This window comes from Mchenga conophoros, linkage group LG15 (genome assembly GCF_057382185.1).
Source record: "Mchenga conophoros isolate Kocher_MC1m ecotype Shallow Benthic linkage group LG15, M_conophoros_male_GT1.1, whole genome shotgun sequence".
Taxonomy (NCBI): Eukaryota; Metazoa; Chordata; class Actinopteri; order Cichliformes; family Cichlidae; genus Mchenga; species Mchenga conophoros.
In genome coordinates this window covers 31,506,740-31,524,965 of record NC_140540.1, presented here as the reverse complement: position 1 = coordinate 31,524,965, position 18,226 = coordinate 31,506,740, and the positions used below count along the sequence as shown (strand labels likewise).

General features: G+C 39.4%; 1 protein-coding gene across 1 annotated transcript; it reads left to right on the top strand.

Moving 5' to 3' along the window:
- Positions 1–645: 645 nt before the first annotated feature.
- Positions 646–14,108, top strand: frk (fyn-related Src family tyrosine kinase). Its single transcript, XM_085247907.1, has 8 exons — positions 646–1,273; positions 4,159–4,280; positions 6,050–6,213; positions 6,312–6,480; positions 8,086–8,244; positions 11,397–11,578; positions 11,837–12,002; positions 12,091–14,108. The coding sequence occupies exons 1-8, from the start codon at positions 882–884 to the stop codon at positions 12,297–12,299; spliced, it is 1,563 nt and encodes a 520-aa protein (XP_085104033.1). The 5' UTR covers positions 646–881; the 3' UTR covers positions 12,300–14,108.
- Positions 14,109–18,226: the final 4,118 nt, after the last annotated feature.

Genomic DNA, 18,226 nt, shown 5'->3' with positions numbered 1-18,226 from the left:
AAAGCCTCTGATTCAGAACTAACACCTTCAGTCTTGACTGAAATTTGAAGCTGCACACATGGACAAGTCAAGTCTGCTTCTGGAGGAAAAAAAATGTGGTTAGAGGGGACAAACCACCTGTCATTGTAGCACTACCAGGCTACAATGACAGGTATGTTTTGAGGAGTAAAGATAAGAAAGATATGGTTTAAAGATAAGGTTTTCAAGCCCGATGACTGTATGAGGACTGCATGCAAAGTGGAGAACACAACTATACCTATATAAAGATAAACCTTTCCATGATGACAGTTCTAAGCATTTATATGCTAATTGTCACATTAAGGAGAAATAATGAGCATATTTATTTCTATTCACTGTAAAATCAATACATTTATCTGCTCAGTTAGTGATAAAATAACAATGTAAAAAGCCTCAGCTGGCCATGAAACTGCCAGTCAATTATCCAATTACATTTGAGCCTCTAAAAATGGAAAATTATGTATAAAAAATATTCCTAAAAGTGTCATGAATCAGCATTCTCCCACATTCATAACGCGTGACTAACCCGACTATAAGCGCAGGCGTGACGTCACCCCAGTGGAGAGTGAGCGCGAGCCGCTCCCCATTCCTGAGCAGGTGCAGGTGATTGCTACCTGAACAGTGAGACCGATCCTCTAACACGACGATCCACACTTAAACTACCGCTCCCTTCCCCTCACACCGATCTGTGATAGCTGGGCGTGTGTTCAGGTCAAAGACCGCCACCATCCCAAACTGGGAAAAATAAATGCGCTTGTATTTAATGGGATGTGGATCATAAAGACAGGAGGACGGATTCTCTAAACGATTTCCTTGTTTATTCCTGACAAAAACAATGACCGACTGTGATTGACGAAAGTACCATGGAGATCCAAAAGAGGTTTTCTGCCTGTTGGGACAGTTTTTTGGGGTGTTTTAAAAAAAATGGCCCCTCTGGAGACGAGACCGACCGTGGGGAAAAATCGACGGTTATTAAAAACTTGAGCGCTGCTGACAAAGACGAACAGAGCTTTCATTCAACAAGAGATTTACCGCCGCTGCCACCAGCTGATGTGGAGTATTATGTCGCCCTGTATGATTACTCTGCTCGCACAGAAGAGGATCTTAGCTTCAACACGGGGGATACTTTAGAGGCCCTGGACAAAAGTGCCGGTGATTGGTGGTTCGCTAAAGCCCTCACCGGGGTGTCAGCCTCCAAACAGGGATACATCCCTGCTAACTATGTGGCGCCTGTGGAGAGCATTAATGCCGAACCGTAAGTATAGCTTTTGTATGAAGGATCATGTGAAGTCTTCTTTATATAATTTATCAAACTTAACCATTAAAAAAACGTGTTTTATTTGAATCCCAAGCTGAAGGTTTTTATTTTATTTTATTTAGTTTGTTTTTTGAGGGGGGGAGCCATTTTTGTTTTGTTTGGGAATGGAAGAACAACTTGAAAAACGAGTTAACATTTTTTTTTTGTTATCAATTACAGGTCAAAGTAAATGCACATATTTTTTTTGAGAGTTTAAAATAATCTAGAGGGGGAAATAGGCAATAATACTACAAAATAGATGTTTATTTCCTTTCCAAGGAAAGTCAAGTCAAATTGTATCCGCACAGTCATATTCTTCTACTTACAGAAGGGTTACATACAGCAGGGATTTTCATCATAGAGTAATCCTCTCATATCAGTTGTGTCGAAAATGACAACAAAAAGTGAAACTTTCTCTTTAATCTAACACTTAAAATGTTTGTATATAGATATAGATATATAGATATGGATATAGATATATATATTTCTTTTTTTAAAATGTATTTATTAATGCTAAATAACTGCAACAAATGGTCATCGACAGTCATCAACGGAATAGGTTTGTATGAGGAGGAAGCTAATCTTAAATTACTTTGTCATTTAAATTTCCTTGAAGGGATTTCTTCCAATGAAACATGTATTAACTTAACTGGTAGTAACAACTAAAAAGAACATACTTCCTGAAGCTGAATGGTAAATACAGTGTTGTAAAGGCGATGTCGTTAGAGTTCACTCTCAATTCTAAAGTGACAGAATGTAGAAGATGCAGAAGTACCTCAAAAACCTCAAAATTCTTTTGAAGTACTTGAGCCTGTGATTTAAGTGTTTTACTGTTCTATTTCTGCCTGAGATTGACGTTTTTAAAACATTTGAATAGTCAGTCATGTCCCACGGGTAAAAGGCTGTAAAATGTAACGGCGTGTTTTCCTTATCCCTAAAGTCTTTGCCGAAACTAGTTAATCATTCACCTTGAGACCAGGAAATGCTGGGAAAGCTTTACAGGTTAATGATTCCTGTTGAAGGTGGAGATCATAAACAAGAACCAGAACCACACATTAAAGCCACATTGCTGGCATTTCATGCCATTTAACTCTAGTGTTGAGAATAAAGACAGGATTGGTTTGTCATAAATTCAGCTTCAGGTATCCTGTGTAGGGCACGGTACTATAGAGCAACCAATCCTGGAATGTGTACCTTTTTCTTTGCTGCCATGTGTAGCTTAGTTGTTGGAAAAAAGATGACGTCACACAAATTCCTAACTAATAATGGAAGGGTTTTTTTTTTTTTTTTTTTTTTTTTTTTTTACAAGAATAAACCCAGTTCAAGAGGTAATCAGTCTTGGCATTATTTGTGTCATAGTTTGTCCAGTTGCAAACCTAATAGATAGGCAGACCTGTTCCATAATGCAATTACACAATGAATTATCCAGTCTGCCACATTGTGTACCTGCAGGAAAGCCGTTATCTGTAAATAACTAATGGAAAACTAAAAGTCAGGCCTCGTTAGTTCAGAACAAGTCGACAAAACTTGTAGTGTGTAATTTAATTGTCAGTTTAATCAAATCTAGATTAACCACATAAAATAATCTGGCTCAAATGTAACGTGGACTGGTAGAGAGCCTCGACTATAAGCAGTGATTAAGAAGAGGTGGTTGTTCTAATAGTAGAAATCAAGTTTTACACAGCAGAATCTACTACCAGTACTTTAGTAAAAATGGAAACATACAGCACTCTGAACATTATATTCAGGATATAGTGCCAGTTTAGATCAGTCATCTGAAGGTTCTTTCTAAAGACTCCGCAATTTTAGAGAGAGAATCCTATCGATGAGATGATCAGCTCTTTTGTTTTAATAATGGAAAACGGTGTCACAGCTCAATCAGTCAGTTTTATGACTCAATATTCCCTCAGGTACATTTGTTCCATTATAGACAGTGTAGTTTATGATTATGATTTGAAATCCTTTGAATTCTACATCTGGCACTATGTGGCTCTCTTTGAATTTGTTGTTGATTAATCTCACTCTAATTCTCGACAGAGATACTGTATATGTCTGAAGTGTGTGAATACTGGAAAATAACCCTCAGTTTTAACTTGATTTTGAGCATTACAAAGGGAAAGCACCCAGATGAGCCAGTTAAGACTCAAAGAGGAAAACTTATTGTGTTTTTGCACTGATGCAAACGTACAATTAATTTAAGCTGCAACTGTGCAGTGACATCATTGTTTTTCTTGGTTTACTCTGCCCATAATGGGAATCCCCGTGTTGTTAATTTTGTACTCTGACAGGTTAAACAAAGTCATAATGTTGTGTAACTATCTAGTTGAAGTATATTTGCCAAAGGAAAAAAAGTTTTTTTGTCAAAATAACTTTTCAAAATGTCAGACCATTCAAATACAGATTTGACTTTTTTTACTCTTTCAATTAGATTTTTAAAGTCCAAGTGAGCATAAATATCATAGCTTGGTTATAGAAGGGCTACGGTCATTGAAGGACACACACGCAGACACAAAGTGAGCCCAAGGTGTAGTGGTTAATATGATTCCTGATACTGGTAGATTGCCCATAAGATTTTACTTAATTTACATGTAAAACATTGACTTCTGTCTGTGACCCTTATTTATCTGCTCGGTGTTGGAAAACTTGCAAAGAGTTGACTCTAAAATTTGTCTTGTGATGATTTCTTGGTTTCCTTGGGAAATAAATAACATTAAAACCCAAATAAAATGACAGAAGATATATCTGTGTCAGCAGTTTTTATTTTAAGCATTGACAGTCCAGAAACATGTCTTCCCTGCAACATTGCTAATATGGACATATCCTGCTTCCATTCTGATGTCCAGATGGTATTTCCCTGACACCAAGAGGCTGGATGCTGAGAAGATGCTGATGGCTGGAGGGAACAAGCATGGAGCCTTTCTCGTCAGAAACTGTGAAAGTCAGAAAGGAGACCTCTCACTGTCAGGTAACCTCTCACTTGACTTCATCTCTTTTGAAGTCAATGTCATCAAATAAATTTTATAGCTTTTTTGCTTGTGAAAATTAAAGTAGTATAGCCATGATTTTCCCTTCTTTCAAAATGAGTGAGCAACACAATGCACCCATGCTAATAGTTCTGTGACTCCATAAATTCTGTTCAGTTATTTTTTTCACACATGGCCAGGCAGGTTTAAATAGCTTTTCTCGCCTCAATAAATAACATCATCATTTGTGTTTACTCGGGATACCTTTGTCTAATATTAGTTTGATGATGAATGTGACAAATATGCAAAAATAAGACATCGAGAAGGGGGGGGGGTTTAGTAGCACTTGTGTAATGTCCTACACAAACTCACTTGAAAAATGGGCTTTTAAACTGTTTTAGTCCATTCTGTGGTATGTGTCTCCAAAACCAAACCTTGTGAAATATCTGCCTATTCTTCCATTCCCCGCTCCTCTAACTGGATAAATGACCAGAAGTGTAAAGTTGTTTCCTCTGAAAGTTGGCTAATAAAATTAAATGGGTTACATCCTAAACAGCCCTGCATATTCAGTCATGCCTTGGTTTAAGTCTCTTTTTGGCCAGAGTTTGAGAGACTTTGTTCTAAATCCCTTCTAAGTTCTTGCTAGAAATTCTTAGTTTGGAACTGTCGTAACTGATTTTTAGAGTGTTTGTGAATATGGGACCCGGCAGGTCCTATAAATGAAAATGCTTCAGAATGAAATCAGCTAAAGTAATGTGATATTGTAAAAAGATATTCTTTCTTAGCGATAAAATTTGAATTACTAACCAATAAAACACACTTACTAGCTGCTCACTTTAGTCCACTCAGGGGTTTTCTTGCTACAGTCTTACTTGGTCTGGTAGGAACTGTGACTAGTGACAGCAATCAGCTGTTTGACTTTATTACTTCTTTAACCATAATGCTGTCACATGCATTTTAGGAAGTTCACTTGTGTTTGCTTTTACTGTGGCTTTTTGACTTGTAAAAGTCTTGTGAACCTGTTTAAACATTTATGGGATGCCACAGTGTTTTATTTTAAATGTAGACCGTAAAATATTAAAACAAGACAAAATAAAACCAGAGACCTTATGCGAGAGAATATTTCAAAAAGACGTTGACACTGTTACTAAAAGTTGGTCAGCTCTCACATAGTTAACATTTTGTTGTTCCCATACTATTGGATGCACACTTTCCCTGACACTGCAGCATTGTTTAGTGACTAATGGTTTAAAGGTCAGAAAGTTTAATCGAGGTCTCCACTGCCATAAAAAATAGTAGGATCACTTTATCTCTTTGAGCTCTTATCTGTATTGTTTTCCACTCTGTCCTTGCTCTTTCCACCATGGTTGAATTTTTGCTATATTTATTTATTAAAGCCAGCTGATAACCTTATGGAGTATTTGCAATCCAAATATTGATGCTGTTTTATAACAGAAATCTTTTGCTTACCACTTTTTAAAAAATGTATTGCTGCTACAAACATAATTATCATTCTTCTGATAAAAGTCCTATTACAATAATAATAATAATAAAAATAATAATTTTAAGTAAAGAAATATAAACTAGTTAGTATAGAAAGTCTCATGCATTTCCTGTAAGGGTCATTACATCACCAGTGCGCCAATTTATCTGTCCCATATTACAGACTATGATTCGTTTTGAGAGTAAGAAAGACTAATAAAAGTTTCAGACTTTTATCTTTGATAGTGTTTGAGATGTTCAAATGTTGCCTTATTAACTTATTTTACAGTGCTTGACAATGGAAAGGTGAAGCATTACAAGCTGAGAAAACTGGACAATGGTCACTACTATGTGTCAAGGGCCAAATCGTTTCAAACACTGAAGGAGTTAGTGGAACATTACTCCCGACAGTCTGATGGCCTCTGTGCACGTCTGGGTGAGCCATGCAAAAAGGTAAAAAACAAACTATGCTGCCACGCACGATGCATAATTTGTATTTATTTATCTAATTAATTAACTAATTTTAAATCTGTGACTCTTTCTGTCTGCAGATAGAAGTTCCACAGACTTATGGTCTGTCCTATAACACAGTGGACCAATGGGAAATCAATCGTAGCTCCATCAAACTACTGAAAAAGCTTGGAGCGGGACAGTTTGGTGAGGTCTTTGAAGGCATATGGAATGAAACTACATCAGTTGCCGTGAAGACTCTCAAACCAGGTACACAAAACGACAAATACTCAGACATTCTGACCTTGTCAGAATAGGGCTGCTCTTAAAAACTACAAAAAGAGTGATTCACATAAAGAAACTTAATCAGCCGATGAAGTTGTCGTCAAATTATTAAACCAATAATAAGCTATTTATCATTAGCACCTGACTACTGCGTGCTTCTAGATACTAGAGCTAATAATGAAAATGGTGTTTACATTGATGGGACATATTATTATGACCTCCTTCCTAAAACTGTGTTGGGACCCTTTTGCTGTCAAAACAGCCCTGAGTGTTCATTCCTTAGCCAACTTTTGTTTTATGGCATATTAACCTAAAAGAGGCCACAGCCATCAGGGATTACCATTTCAATTAAAGGGTGGACATGCTCTCAAACGATGCTTAGGTAGTTGGTACATGTTAGTAGCACCCACATGCACGGCAGGACCCAAGGTTCTCCAGGAGAACATTGCCCAAAGCATCAAACTCTCTGCTGGATTGCCATTTTCCCACAGAGCATCCTGGTAAACGACCCACACACACCTGGCTATCCACATGATGTAAAGCAAAATGGGATTTATTAGACCAGGCTGCCTTCTTCCATTCCTCCATGGTCAAGTCCTGATGTTCATGCGCCCATTGTTGGTGCTTTCAGGAGTGTACAGGAGTCAGCTTGGAAACTCATTGTTCTGCAGCAATGCAGCGCTGTACACAGTAAACTGTGATACACTGTGCATTCGGACATCTTGAACCAGCATACATTTTTTTCAGCAATGTGAGCTACAGTAGCTCATGATCACATGAGCCAACCTTCGGTCCCACCATGCATCAGTAAGCTTTTCCGGCCCATTGACTCGTCTTTCTTTGGACCACTGTTGACTATGAACGCTCCAAAAGAGCTCCAAATTATCATTGCTCTGACCAAGCCATATAGAAATCATAATTTGGCTCTTGTCAAACTTGCTCAAATCCTTATGCTTGGCCATTTTTCTGCTTCGAACATATCAAATTTAAGGAAAGAAATTTCCTTTGCACCCACTAAAAGGTGCCATGGTGAAGAGATAATCGGTGTTATTCACTTCACTTGCCAGTGCTCATAAAGATATGCCTTTTGTGTTTTTATGTGACTGCTAATTGGTATATTTCCATCTATCTGTCCTTACTGATGGATTATGTTACCAAAGTATTCACTTATCCATCCAAATGATTAAATTCAAGTTTTACAGTGACTTCCATGGCCACAGCTGTATAAAATAAAACACCTGCCTATAAGTACTGCTTCTACAAGTTGGGTGGGCCGATATGATCTTCAACCGTATGAATTGAAAATGGGATATGACTCAAGTTCCTATGCATGAAAGCTTCTTAGAAGATTCCTTTGACATTCCAATTAGCAGTAGGTTTTTCTGGAAAGATGCCCACTTGCACCCATCTGAAAATAGCTTATAATAAATAAAGATAATATATTTAAAAGTAAAGTTAAATGTATGTCACAAACAAGTTGTATTTGTTGGCAGAGCAGTTAGCATTGCTGGGTTCAACAAAAATGACCATATTTCTAAGCTGCTTTGAGTGCCAGTATACAACCATGAAATCACTACACACCTCTGACAGGCACCATGGACGCAGAGGACTTCTTGAGAGAGGCTCAGATCATGAAGAGGCTGCGGCACCCCAAGCTGATTCAGCTGTATGCCGTTTGCACCTTGGAGGAGCCCATCTACATAATCACAGAGCTGATGACAAATGGCAGCCTGTTGGAGTACCTTCAAAGTAAGACAGCCACACTCTTTATTTTGCACCTGTGATTCTGAACAGCTTCTGCTTTATGACAGAACCACCGCTGCTGCTGCTGTTGTTCTTTAAAAAGTTATCACCAGTGAGAGGCCATGGTACCGAGATTTTAATCTTTTAGTAACAGATCAGATGCATTGTGTAAAGAATTTAGAACATACAAAAGAAATATATCACTGTCTTGGATTGTTAGACTTCACGTTTTAAAAAATCTGGTTAAAGGAAGTAGGTGATGATAGTAGTCTTACTGAGGAGTGACTCATTCTGCTCTGCTGTAAATAGACAATTACAAGTTATCTACTGGCCTGTAATATATGACAGATTGACTCTGTGTTCTTTTGTTTTCATTGATTTAAAGCAGATTAGCAGGAGTCATCTAAGGTTCTAGGTTGGTTAGATCTTTGTAATTATTAGAATTTTTATGTATTTGTATTTGATAGTTTTGACTGAAGAGATCAGATGTTAACTGTAAAGAATATCTCCCATGAGATAAAGATAGCTGAGTGAGCGGTGAAATAGTTGTTGTCATGTTGGTTAATAGATTTAAATAGATTTACTGATTTGGTCTATTTGAGCTGCTGGACACGTGAGAGTAATCTGTGTCAAAAAGCACAGTCCTTAAGGCCATTACAGAATACATTTTGTGGTTAGTGGTTAATTCATCCAAAAAAATGATTGTGTGGGGAAAAAATTAATTCATCCATCCATCCATCCATCTTCATCCGCTTTATCCGGGGCCGGGTCGCGGGGGCAGCAGCCTAAGCAAAGAGGCCCAGACCTCCCTCTCCCCAGCCACCTCCTCCAGCTTATCCGGGGGAACACCAAGGCGTTCCCAGGCCAGCCGAGAGATATAATCTCTCCAGCGTGTCCTGGGTCTGCCCCGGGGCCTCCTCCCGGTGGGACATGCCTGGAACACCTCACCCAGGAGGCGCCCAGGGGGCATCCTTGGCAGATGCCCGAACCACCTCAGCTGGCTCCTTTCGATGTGGAGCAGCAGCTGCTCTACTCTGAGCCCCTCCCGGATGGCCGAACTTCTCATCCTATCTCTAAGGGAGAGGCCAGCCACCCTTCGGAGGAAGCTCATTTCTGCCGCTTGTATCCGTGATCTCATTCTTTCGGTCACTACCCACAACTCGTGGCCATAGGTGAGGGTAGGGACGTAGATCGACCGGTAAATTGAGAGCTTCGCTTTTACACTCAGCTCCCTCTTCACCACGACGGACCGGTGCAGCGTCCGCATTACTGCAGCTGCAGCCCCAATCCGTCTGTCGATCTCCGGCTCCCTTCTTCCATCACTCGCGAACAAGACCCCGAGATACTTGAACTCCTCCACTTGGGGCAGGAACTCATCCCCGACCCGAAGTGGGCACTCCACCCTTTTCTGGCTGAGAACCATGGCCTCAGATTTGGAGATGCTGATCCTCATTCCCGCTGCTTCACACTCGGCTGCGAACCGTTCCAGTGCGAGCTGGAGGCCCTCACCCGATGAAGCCAACAGAACCACATCATCTGCAAAAATCAGAGATGAGATTCTGAGGCCACCAAAGCGAAAGCCCTCCACCACTTGGCTGCGCCTAGAAATCCTGTCCATAAAAATTATGAACAGAACCGGAGACAAAGGGCAGCCCTGGCGGAGCCCATCACCCACCGGGAACGAGTCCGACTTATTGCCGGCAATGCGAACCAAGCTCTTGCACCGGTTGTATAGGGATCGAATGGCCCGTAGCAATGGGCCAGACACCCCATACTCCCGCAACACCTCCCACAGGACACCCCGAGGGACACGGTCGAATGCCTTCTCCAAGTCCACAAAACACATGTAGACTGGTTGGGCAAACTCCCATGCACCCTCAAGTATCCTGGAGAGGATAAAGAGCTGGTCCAGTGTTCCGCGACCAGGACGAAAACCGCATTGTTCCTCCTGTATCCGAGGTTCGACTAGCGGACGAACTCTCCTTTCCAGCACCCTGGCACCCAAAAATTAATTCAATTCAATTTTATTTATATAGCGCCAAATCACAACAAAAGTCGCCTCAAGGCGCTTCATAGATACAGAGGAAAAACCCAACAATCATATGACCCCCTATGAGCAAGCACTTTGGCGACAGTGGGAAGGAAAAACTCCCTTTTAACAGGAAGAAACCTCCGGCAGAACCAGGCTCAGGGAGGGGCGGCCATCTGCTGCGACCGGTTGGGGTGAGAGAAGGAAGACAGGATAAAAGACATACTGTGGAAGAGAGACAGAGGTTAATAACAGATATTGCTGCAGCATTTTGGATTAGCTGAAGGCTTTTCAGTGAGTTTTTTGGACATCCTGATAATAATGAATTACAGTAGTCCAGCCTGGAAGTAATAAATGCATGAACTAGTTTTTCAGCGTCACTCTAAGACAGGATATTTCTAACTTTAGAGATGTTGCGCAAATGGAAGAACGCAGTCTTACATATTTGTTTAATATGTGCGTTGAAGGACATGTCCTGGTCAAAAATCACTCCAAGGTTCCTCACAGTGTTACTGGAGGCCAAGGTAATGCCATCCAGAGAAAGAATCTGGCTGGATACCATATTTCTAAGCTTTTCAGGGCCGAGTACAATAACCTCAGTTTTATCTGAATTAAGAAGCAAAAAGTTAGCGGCCATCCAGGTCTTTATGTCTTTAAGACATTCCTGCAGTTTAACTAATTGGTGTGTGTTATCTGGCTTAAGAAGACATCAAGCCAAGATGAGCTAGTCCTGATGTTTCTAAACAAGTAAAGAAAGAAACTGATATTCTGGGTTCATCCAGTTCCCCAGCAGCAGGGAAGATTTCATGGTTATATCCAGAAGTTAAAGCTTTATCCAAAATGCTTTTGTATGCATCTATGCAGGGCAGTTTGAGCTCTTGTTGGCAGAGTTGGGGTCACATGTGAGGAGGCAGAGAAATGAAATCATAGAAATTACCACATAGACACAGTAGTCGGAACAAAGAATTTGTTACTGTCAAAGTGACAGACTTAAATAGATACATTCTTTGAGAAGCTAGCATTCTCTACTAACTATACTTGTTTCCTTACCGGCATGCTTCATTAAAAAAAAGAAAAAGTGTGTGTGTAAGATTGTGACCAGTAACTTGGCTTTCTCTTTGGATTACAGAGGATAAAGGTAGAACACTGCGTATCTCAGATCAAATTGAGATGGCTGCACAGGTGGCATCAGGCATGGCTTTTCTGGAGTTACAGAACTACATCCACAGAGACCTGGCAGCCAGAAATGTCCTAGTGGGCGAAAACAACATCTGCAAAGTGGCTGACTTTGGCCTGGCCAGGGTTTTCATGGTGAGTGTAAAACTGAAATTGGTATTCTACGCTTTCATGATGCCGTTCATTCCAGTCATACGTCCTTCAGAAAACCTGCATTCTTTACTAAATGTAATTGCTTGCTTTCAGGCATAACTTGTAAATACTCCTCAAACTAATCCACAGAATCTATTATACTACTGTCAGGATCACATCACATGTTTGTACTGCAGGAATAAACTGATGTGCTTTGATGATCACTTTTGGCTGGATCTTTGTGCCTTTTTTTGCTTGCAGAAAGAAAGCGAAAATGTGTACGAAGCCAAAGAAGGAACTAAATTCCCTGTGAAATGGACCGCTCCAGAGGCCATTCATGACAACAGGTTCACTATCAAATCTGATGTTTGGTCCTTTGGAATTTTGCTGTATGAGATTGTGACATTTGGCCAGATGCCGTACCCAGGTGAGATTTGATTTCTATCAAATACAAAGATCTAGCAAGAATTCCAGCTTGTAAGATTAGTACTGATGTGAGTCTGTGATTCTTTCAGCAATGACAAACTTTCAGGTGGTCCAGAAACTGGCTGAGGGCTTCAGGATGCAATGCCCCGCAAACTGCCCCAAAGTCTTGTATGACATTATGAAGGACTGCTGGAAGGAAAATGAACAGGACCGGCCTACATTTGAGACCCTGCAGTGGAAGCTGGAGGAATACTTTGAACAGGATGTGACGTCCTATGACGATGCCACTCGTTATTAGCACAACTGCCAGGCTGTGATATTAGAAAACAAACAAACAAAAAAAACTCTTAAGAAATCGTGAATATACTGACTGGCTAATGTAATTTAAAAGGTCTAAATAGGAAAGCAGAATGGAGTTGGTGACAGCACTCATAGTCTTGTTTGAAATGAACGCACTCAATTGCATAACATGCGTGTCTAACCTAATTCCTACAGAGCGCTTAACTGGAAGACGCCTTTTTCAGCACAGCATTACGTTGCTCTCGATTAACTGGTTCGGCTTGCTCGAAGCATAGCAAACATTCTTTCCACTAACGACTTGTTGAGCCATTGCATGACAGGAGTAATGCGTCACGTTCACCTAGAAGCTCAATCTGCTGTCTTGGAGAGAATAGCAGGCACTGCAGTTTTATCACATTTATTGTTATTTTGGGGTTCTAGGACGACAACCAAAGTTGCGGTCACTAATAAGACAAATTAACCAAGCTATTTAACTACAAGCTTTTCTCTTTAGAAATTCTAACAGCTGCTACAAAATGGTGACAAATAAAAGGAAGATGGGCGTGGGGGTCCTGCAGATGTCCTGAGAGAAACCTGCTGCATACTCTGTTAAGTCATGTTTCCAAAATAACCACTACTAAAAGTTCTAAATGCAACTATTGTGCTGCATTTAACCATTTGCATAGTCGCACATAGTCATGATGGCTGTTATTCTGTTCACACTAAAAGCAAATAATGTAAATGGAAGCATAACATTAGCTACTTTAGTCTAGTTTTTTTTTTTTCTCCCCACATAATATACTGTGAATTTTGATCAGCAGCTAGTTGTTGTAGTTGTTAAAGCTACATTTGTGAACAATCAGTTATTTGCATGCACTTTTTTTCTCCTTTAAGCACCTACAGTATCATCACAGTATCACCACACCTGTCTGCTTCACACTTCTGCTCATTCATTGTGCGACGGTTTGATGCTCTGTGACTGAAAAATGTGATTTTTGATTCTGTTCACACTGCTCTCAGATCTGTGGGGTCTTTCATATTAATGGAAGCTGCGACAACAAAGTGACGGCACAAACATTCAAATTCTTGATGCATTTACTAAACCAGTTAAACTGGTGTTTTAGCTAATGTTGATTTTTTTTTCTTTTTCAGTGTCATGCACAAATTCTTGTTAATTGTACATTGTAATCTTGACAGTGTTTATATATAATCATATTGTATTTTAACTTAATTGTCCCTAAGCCTAATATAATTAAAAGAACCATATTTAGTATGATTTTCCTGGATTTTTGAATTTTACACTGATAGGAAAATGAAAGTCTGACATCAGAGTAACTCATCTGACACATTAAACCTTTTTTCCCATGCTTTCGACGCATGGCAGTGGTGGTCTTTGGAGTCTGAATGTGTAGTCCTTTGTCTTCTGTGTCATTGTGTGCTGTGTACTTTTATTGGTTGGGATTAGCTTTTTTCTTCAAACAGGTATAAGTTTCCATAACCTCTAATAAATACTGTAGAACGGAGGCTTGATGCTTATACTATGAAAAGGAGTTTGGGCTAAACCAGGTAATGTAAGGGTTAACCCTCGGTTTTCAGCATTAGAAAGGTGGTTTGCCTCTCAGCAGGATCCATTGCCATATGGCATTCAACCCTAGTTTTCTGTACTATGAAGATCCTTTACTTCAGGTGTAATTTAATGAAACAGTGGATTATAAACCAGCAGGAACTCCTATGCCCTAATGTAAGGGTTATGTTGAAAAGCCTGTTAACTTATGCAGCTTTTTGTTAGTTCTACTTCCTGCATTCCAATAGGATGAACTAGGTGATGGAACTTCAAATGCACAAACACCAGTGGTTTTAACATTACTTAAATAACTTGCATAACCACACAGTGTCTTTTCTGTTATGTTCACGCTGCTGTTCTAGATAGGAAGATTTGTTTAAAATAAATCACTTTGTTGCCTGGAGTTTTGTAATTGGTGACATTCTACCAACACCACCCCTTTTATGTGAAAAGGCTGGTTGCTAGAGTATTAAACTGTGGATTAACATGATCAGCCCTTCTGACATTAGGGTGAATGATAATAAGATATCTTTTGTATGTGAAACTTTGTGGTTCAGAGCTCTGCTGTAAGGTTAGTCTCGGGCTGCACTTAATAACAGGACAGAATGGGTCAACACATTGCAGGTTCTCATTGTGTGGACATTTTATATAACAGGAAGCGCCATTGTTCACGCTGTCTGTTGTCAGTATATATTGTATTTTATTCATATGCATACTGCCTACCAACTTTTTTACCTTTCGAAAAAAGTTGCAACTTACCTGGAATTCCTTGTCCCATAGATCAATTTGTAAAAACTATTATAGAATAGAGTTGTTAAACAGGTCTCTGTTCAGGGTGCCTCTCACCCTATGACATTTAGGACATTAACTCTGTAAACCCTGTGGTATGGTGATGCAGTGATTAGCACTGTTACCCCACAGCAAGAAGGTCCTGGGCTCAAATCTAGAGTTGGGGTCTTTCTGTGACAAGTTGTTGTGTTCTACCTGTGTCCAAGACATCCATGGGGCTCCAGCACCCCCTCAACAACCCTGAATTGGCTACGTGGAAGGAGATGGATAGACTCTCTACACCATCTCATGGTACAAAATGGTATTGCACACCGGCTATAGTTCAATTTCAGTAAATAAACTAATGTATATGAACAAATCTGAATACTGTCAAAAAGTTCATATTTTAAACGATTTAATTAAAAAATGTAAACTAATATTCTGTTTTCATTATGTATGCAAGTACAAACTGTATAAATACCATGTATCTTAGTCTAATTCAGTACACATAAATGCTGTCATGGGAAAGACTGATGACTTGGCTTGGGATCAAAGTCCTAGAATCTGGAGGAAGAGTTGAGAAGGACAGAAACCAAGGTGTTTGAAGTGCAGTGTTTAGTTCCTGCAGTCTCTGATGATTTGGGTGCCATGTTGCATTCTGAAGTTGGTTGGTCCAAAGTCAATGCAACTGTCTACTTGGAGATTTTCAAGTAGACACTTCATGTTTCCATTTGGTGATCAACTTTATAAAAATCCAGGTTTCCTTTTTTAGTAGGACTCAGCACCTACCAGGGCTACTACCAAATCATCACATTACTGTTCTTGATTGGCTAACTGACTCCCCTGACCTGAATCCTGCAAAAAACATGTGAAGTATTGTCAAGGGGAAGATGAGAAACACCTGAGCCAAAAACACAGATGAGCAGAACGCTACTATTTAAGCCACCTAAGCTTCAGAAAAACCTCAGTAGTGCGATAAGTTGATTGCATCCATGTTGCAGTACAATGAGCTCTTCTGTTTACTCTGTTTTTTTTAATTGATGTTTTTTTTTAAGTTACTGCTGCCATCCTATCACGTAGAAGCAATCTCATCATTCTCATCTGAATTCTGGCACCAACAAGGATGTCACATTCCGTGTCTGTTAAATCACTGTTCTTTTCCATTCTGTTGATCAGTTTGAGCTTCAGCACGTCATCTTCATTTAGTCTACGTGCCTAAATGTACTGATTTCTGCTATAAAATTAGGGGAAAGGCAAAGAAAACATTATGATTAAGGCTTGAGCAAGCCTCCAGCAAATAAAAAAGGTGAATTCAACGTCCTGTTAATTGATACAAACATGATTGTGTGAGAGAGAAAGACTATATGGGTTCATGGGTTTTTTGGCAACTTGCACCAACTATGACTAAATTGTTTGATGTAACTTCCCAATGTGACCACATGGCGGTGCTGCCGGTCCGTTTGCACCCCTGCATCATAGCCTGCTGATATCTTCCAGCAGTTTTTAAATGCAGTTATCTAAAGTCTGACTCATCTTCATCATTGGAAATGTTTTTTTTTTGTTTTTTTTTATCTAACAGAGAGAAGTAAGTGCACACTTAAGTCAAAGTTTATGTTGAACATCAGGGTTGGTTGATAATTTTCAGCTCTGTCATTCACTGAGGCCAAAACATATCCATGGTTTTAAACCGTGTTCCTAAACCCAGGTACACACTGTACCATTCTGGCCTTCCACAGATGACAGATGACCAATGTGACAGGATCATGGTGGTGTTTTTGGTTGTGGCTTCAAATCACTGGTTTTATGTTGTACAGCTAAAAAGGTTCAAAGCTGTCTGTTACAGGTGTATTAAGAGCAAATATAGGACTGATGGGCCTGGGGCAAATGTCACTTATAGCATTTATTCAAAAAAAAGGAATCAACTGTGATGGAAGTACTAGTACGCAACACAAAATCGCAGAGGAAAGTTTAGTTGAAATGTGGCAGACTGCATAATTCTAGGCGTATTACACATAGTAGAATCAAGTAGTACAAGTTATACCACATGAAGCGCCCGCGTCGGTGCAGACTATAATAACTATGCTTAATAGCATAACGTGTTACTAAGGTATTGAAGGAAAAGGTCAGATGCGTGTTTTGGTTTGGTGTTGTTTTGGCATTTGTGTTTATGTGGACCTAGTGTAGTGTTTGTACTGTTTATGGGTTTATGTATTTAAAGCAAGACTACATTGAAAAAATGTTCATCTGAATCATCGTTGTAGTTGGGACTGAAATTTCAATGCTAAATAAGTGATCAGCTTAAAAATACTTTATGGTGGTGGTGGTAACTTTATTGTCCCTAACGGGAAATTGATTTGCAGTATGTCCATACAAACAAACAAACAGACAACCAACACATCACATATACACACAAATACTGATGAAACGTGACTGTGTAAGGACAATGACACTGGGATAAATCGCAACTTCCCTCAATAATCGAACCCTTCAGGTTTTGATTATTGAAATTTCTAAAATGTCATTAGTGGCTTAGACCATAACGTTAGGTTAGGTAAGAAAACAACAGGGACATAAGTTAAGCACAGAATCACAGATCTGAATATTGTATGGCCTTTTTTGTTTCTTTTATATTTGTTTTATTCACTTGTTGATTTTGTAGATGGTCAGACTCAGCAAATGGGTTACTTGGAAGTCTTAGCTGCTGTTTTAACAATTCTCAGATGGTCACCTGGTTGCTTTATGCTGACATGGCTAGGGTTTTGTTTGGTCAACACTATTCTCACACTGTAATCTGGTGTTTTTATAGGGTCAGCTCCATCTGATAGCTGCTTGTTTATACAGGAGAAACAGTTTTATGTGGGCATTTGTCTTGGTCGATCTTACACAAATTTACCAGAAGGGGGAGCTAAAAGATCTGTTTGTACCAATGATAGCGTTAAAGATGAGTGTTTTCTAAAATCATTGGTTTTTACTGTGGGTGCAGTCAGGACCCCTTAGAGTTTACCTTGCAAAATGACTAAAATGACCTTTGTAATAATTCATTTATTTACTCAATGTAAATAAAGCACAGACTTTGTGGACAGTTTAATTTGAATCTTGATTCATTTAAAAGCCTAGTCGCTACAATAATCACATAAATATGTTTGAAATATTTTTTCCCTTTCTACCTTTGACAAAGTAGTGCAAAAAACAACAACAACTGCATTATATAAATAAACATTAAACTGTATATATATTGTACTGTAGTAAACACACAGTCTGTCTATACCCCTGCTATAGACTGGTTTTTAATTCCTTTTGTTGGTTTCATTAGTGCAGTTTCTTTTTCAAATGAAAGTGTGTTAACGTCAATTTTGAACCAAATGATAAAGACTTAAAAAGGAATTAAAAGGCTTTGAACAGTATGTGACATGTTGATTTTCCATTAAATGTCAATATCTACAGTGGGATTACAAATATTAAAGAAAAATTATGGATAAAAGAGCTGACTAAACAAATTTACTACATCTGGATGTACTTAAGTAAAGACTGTAGGCCATCCCTGCCGACCCCTCCCTGAGCCTGGTTCTGCCGCAGGTTCTGCCTGTTAAAAGGGAGTTTTTCCTTCCCACTGT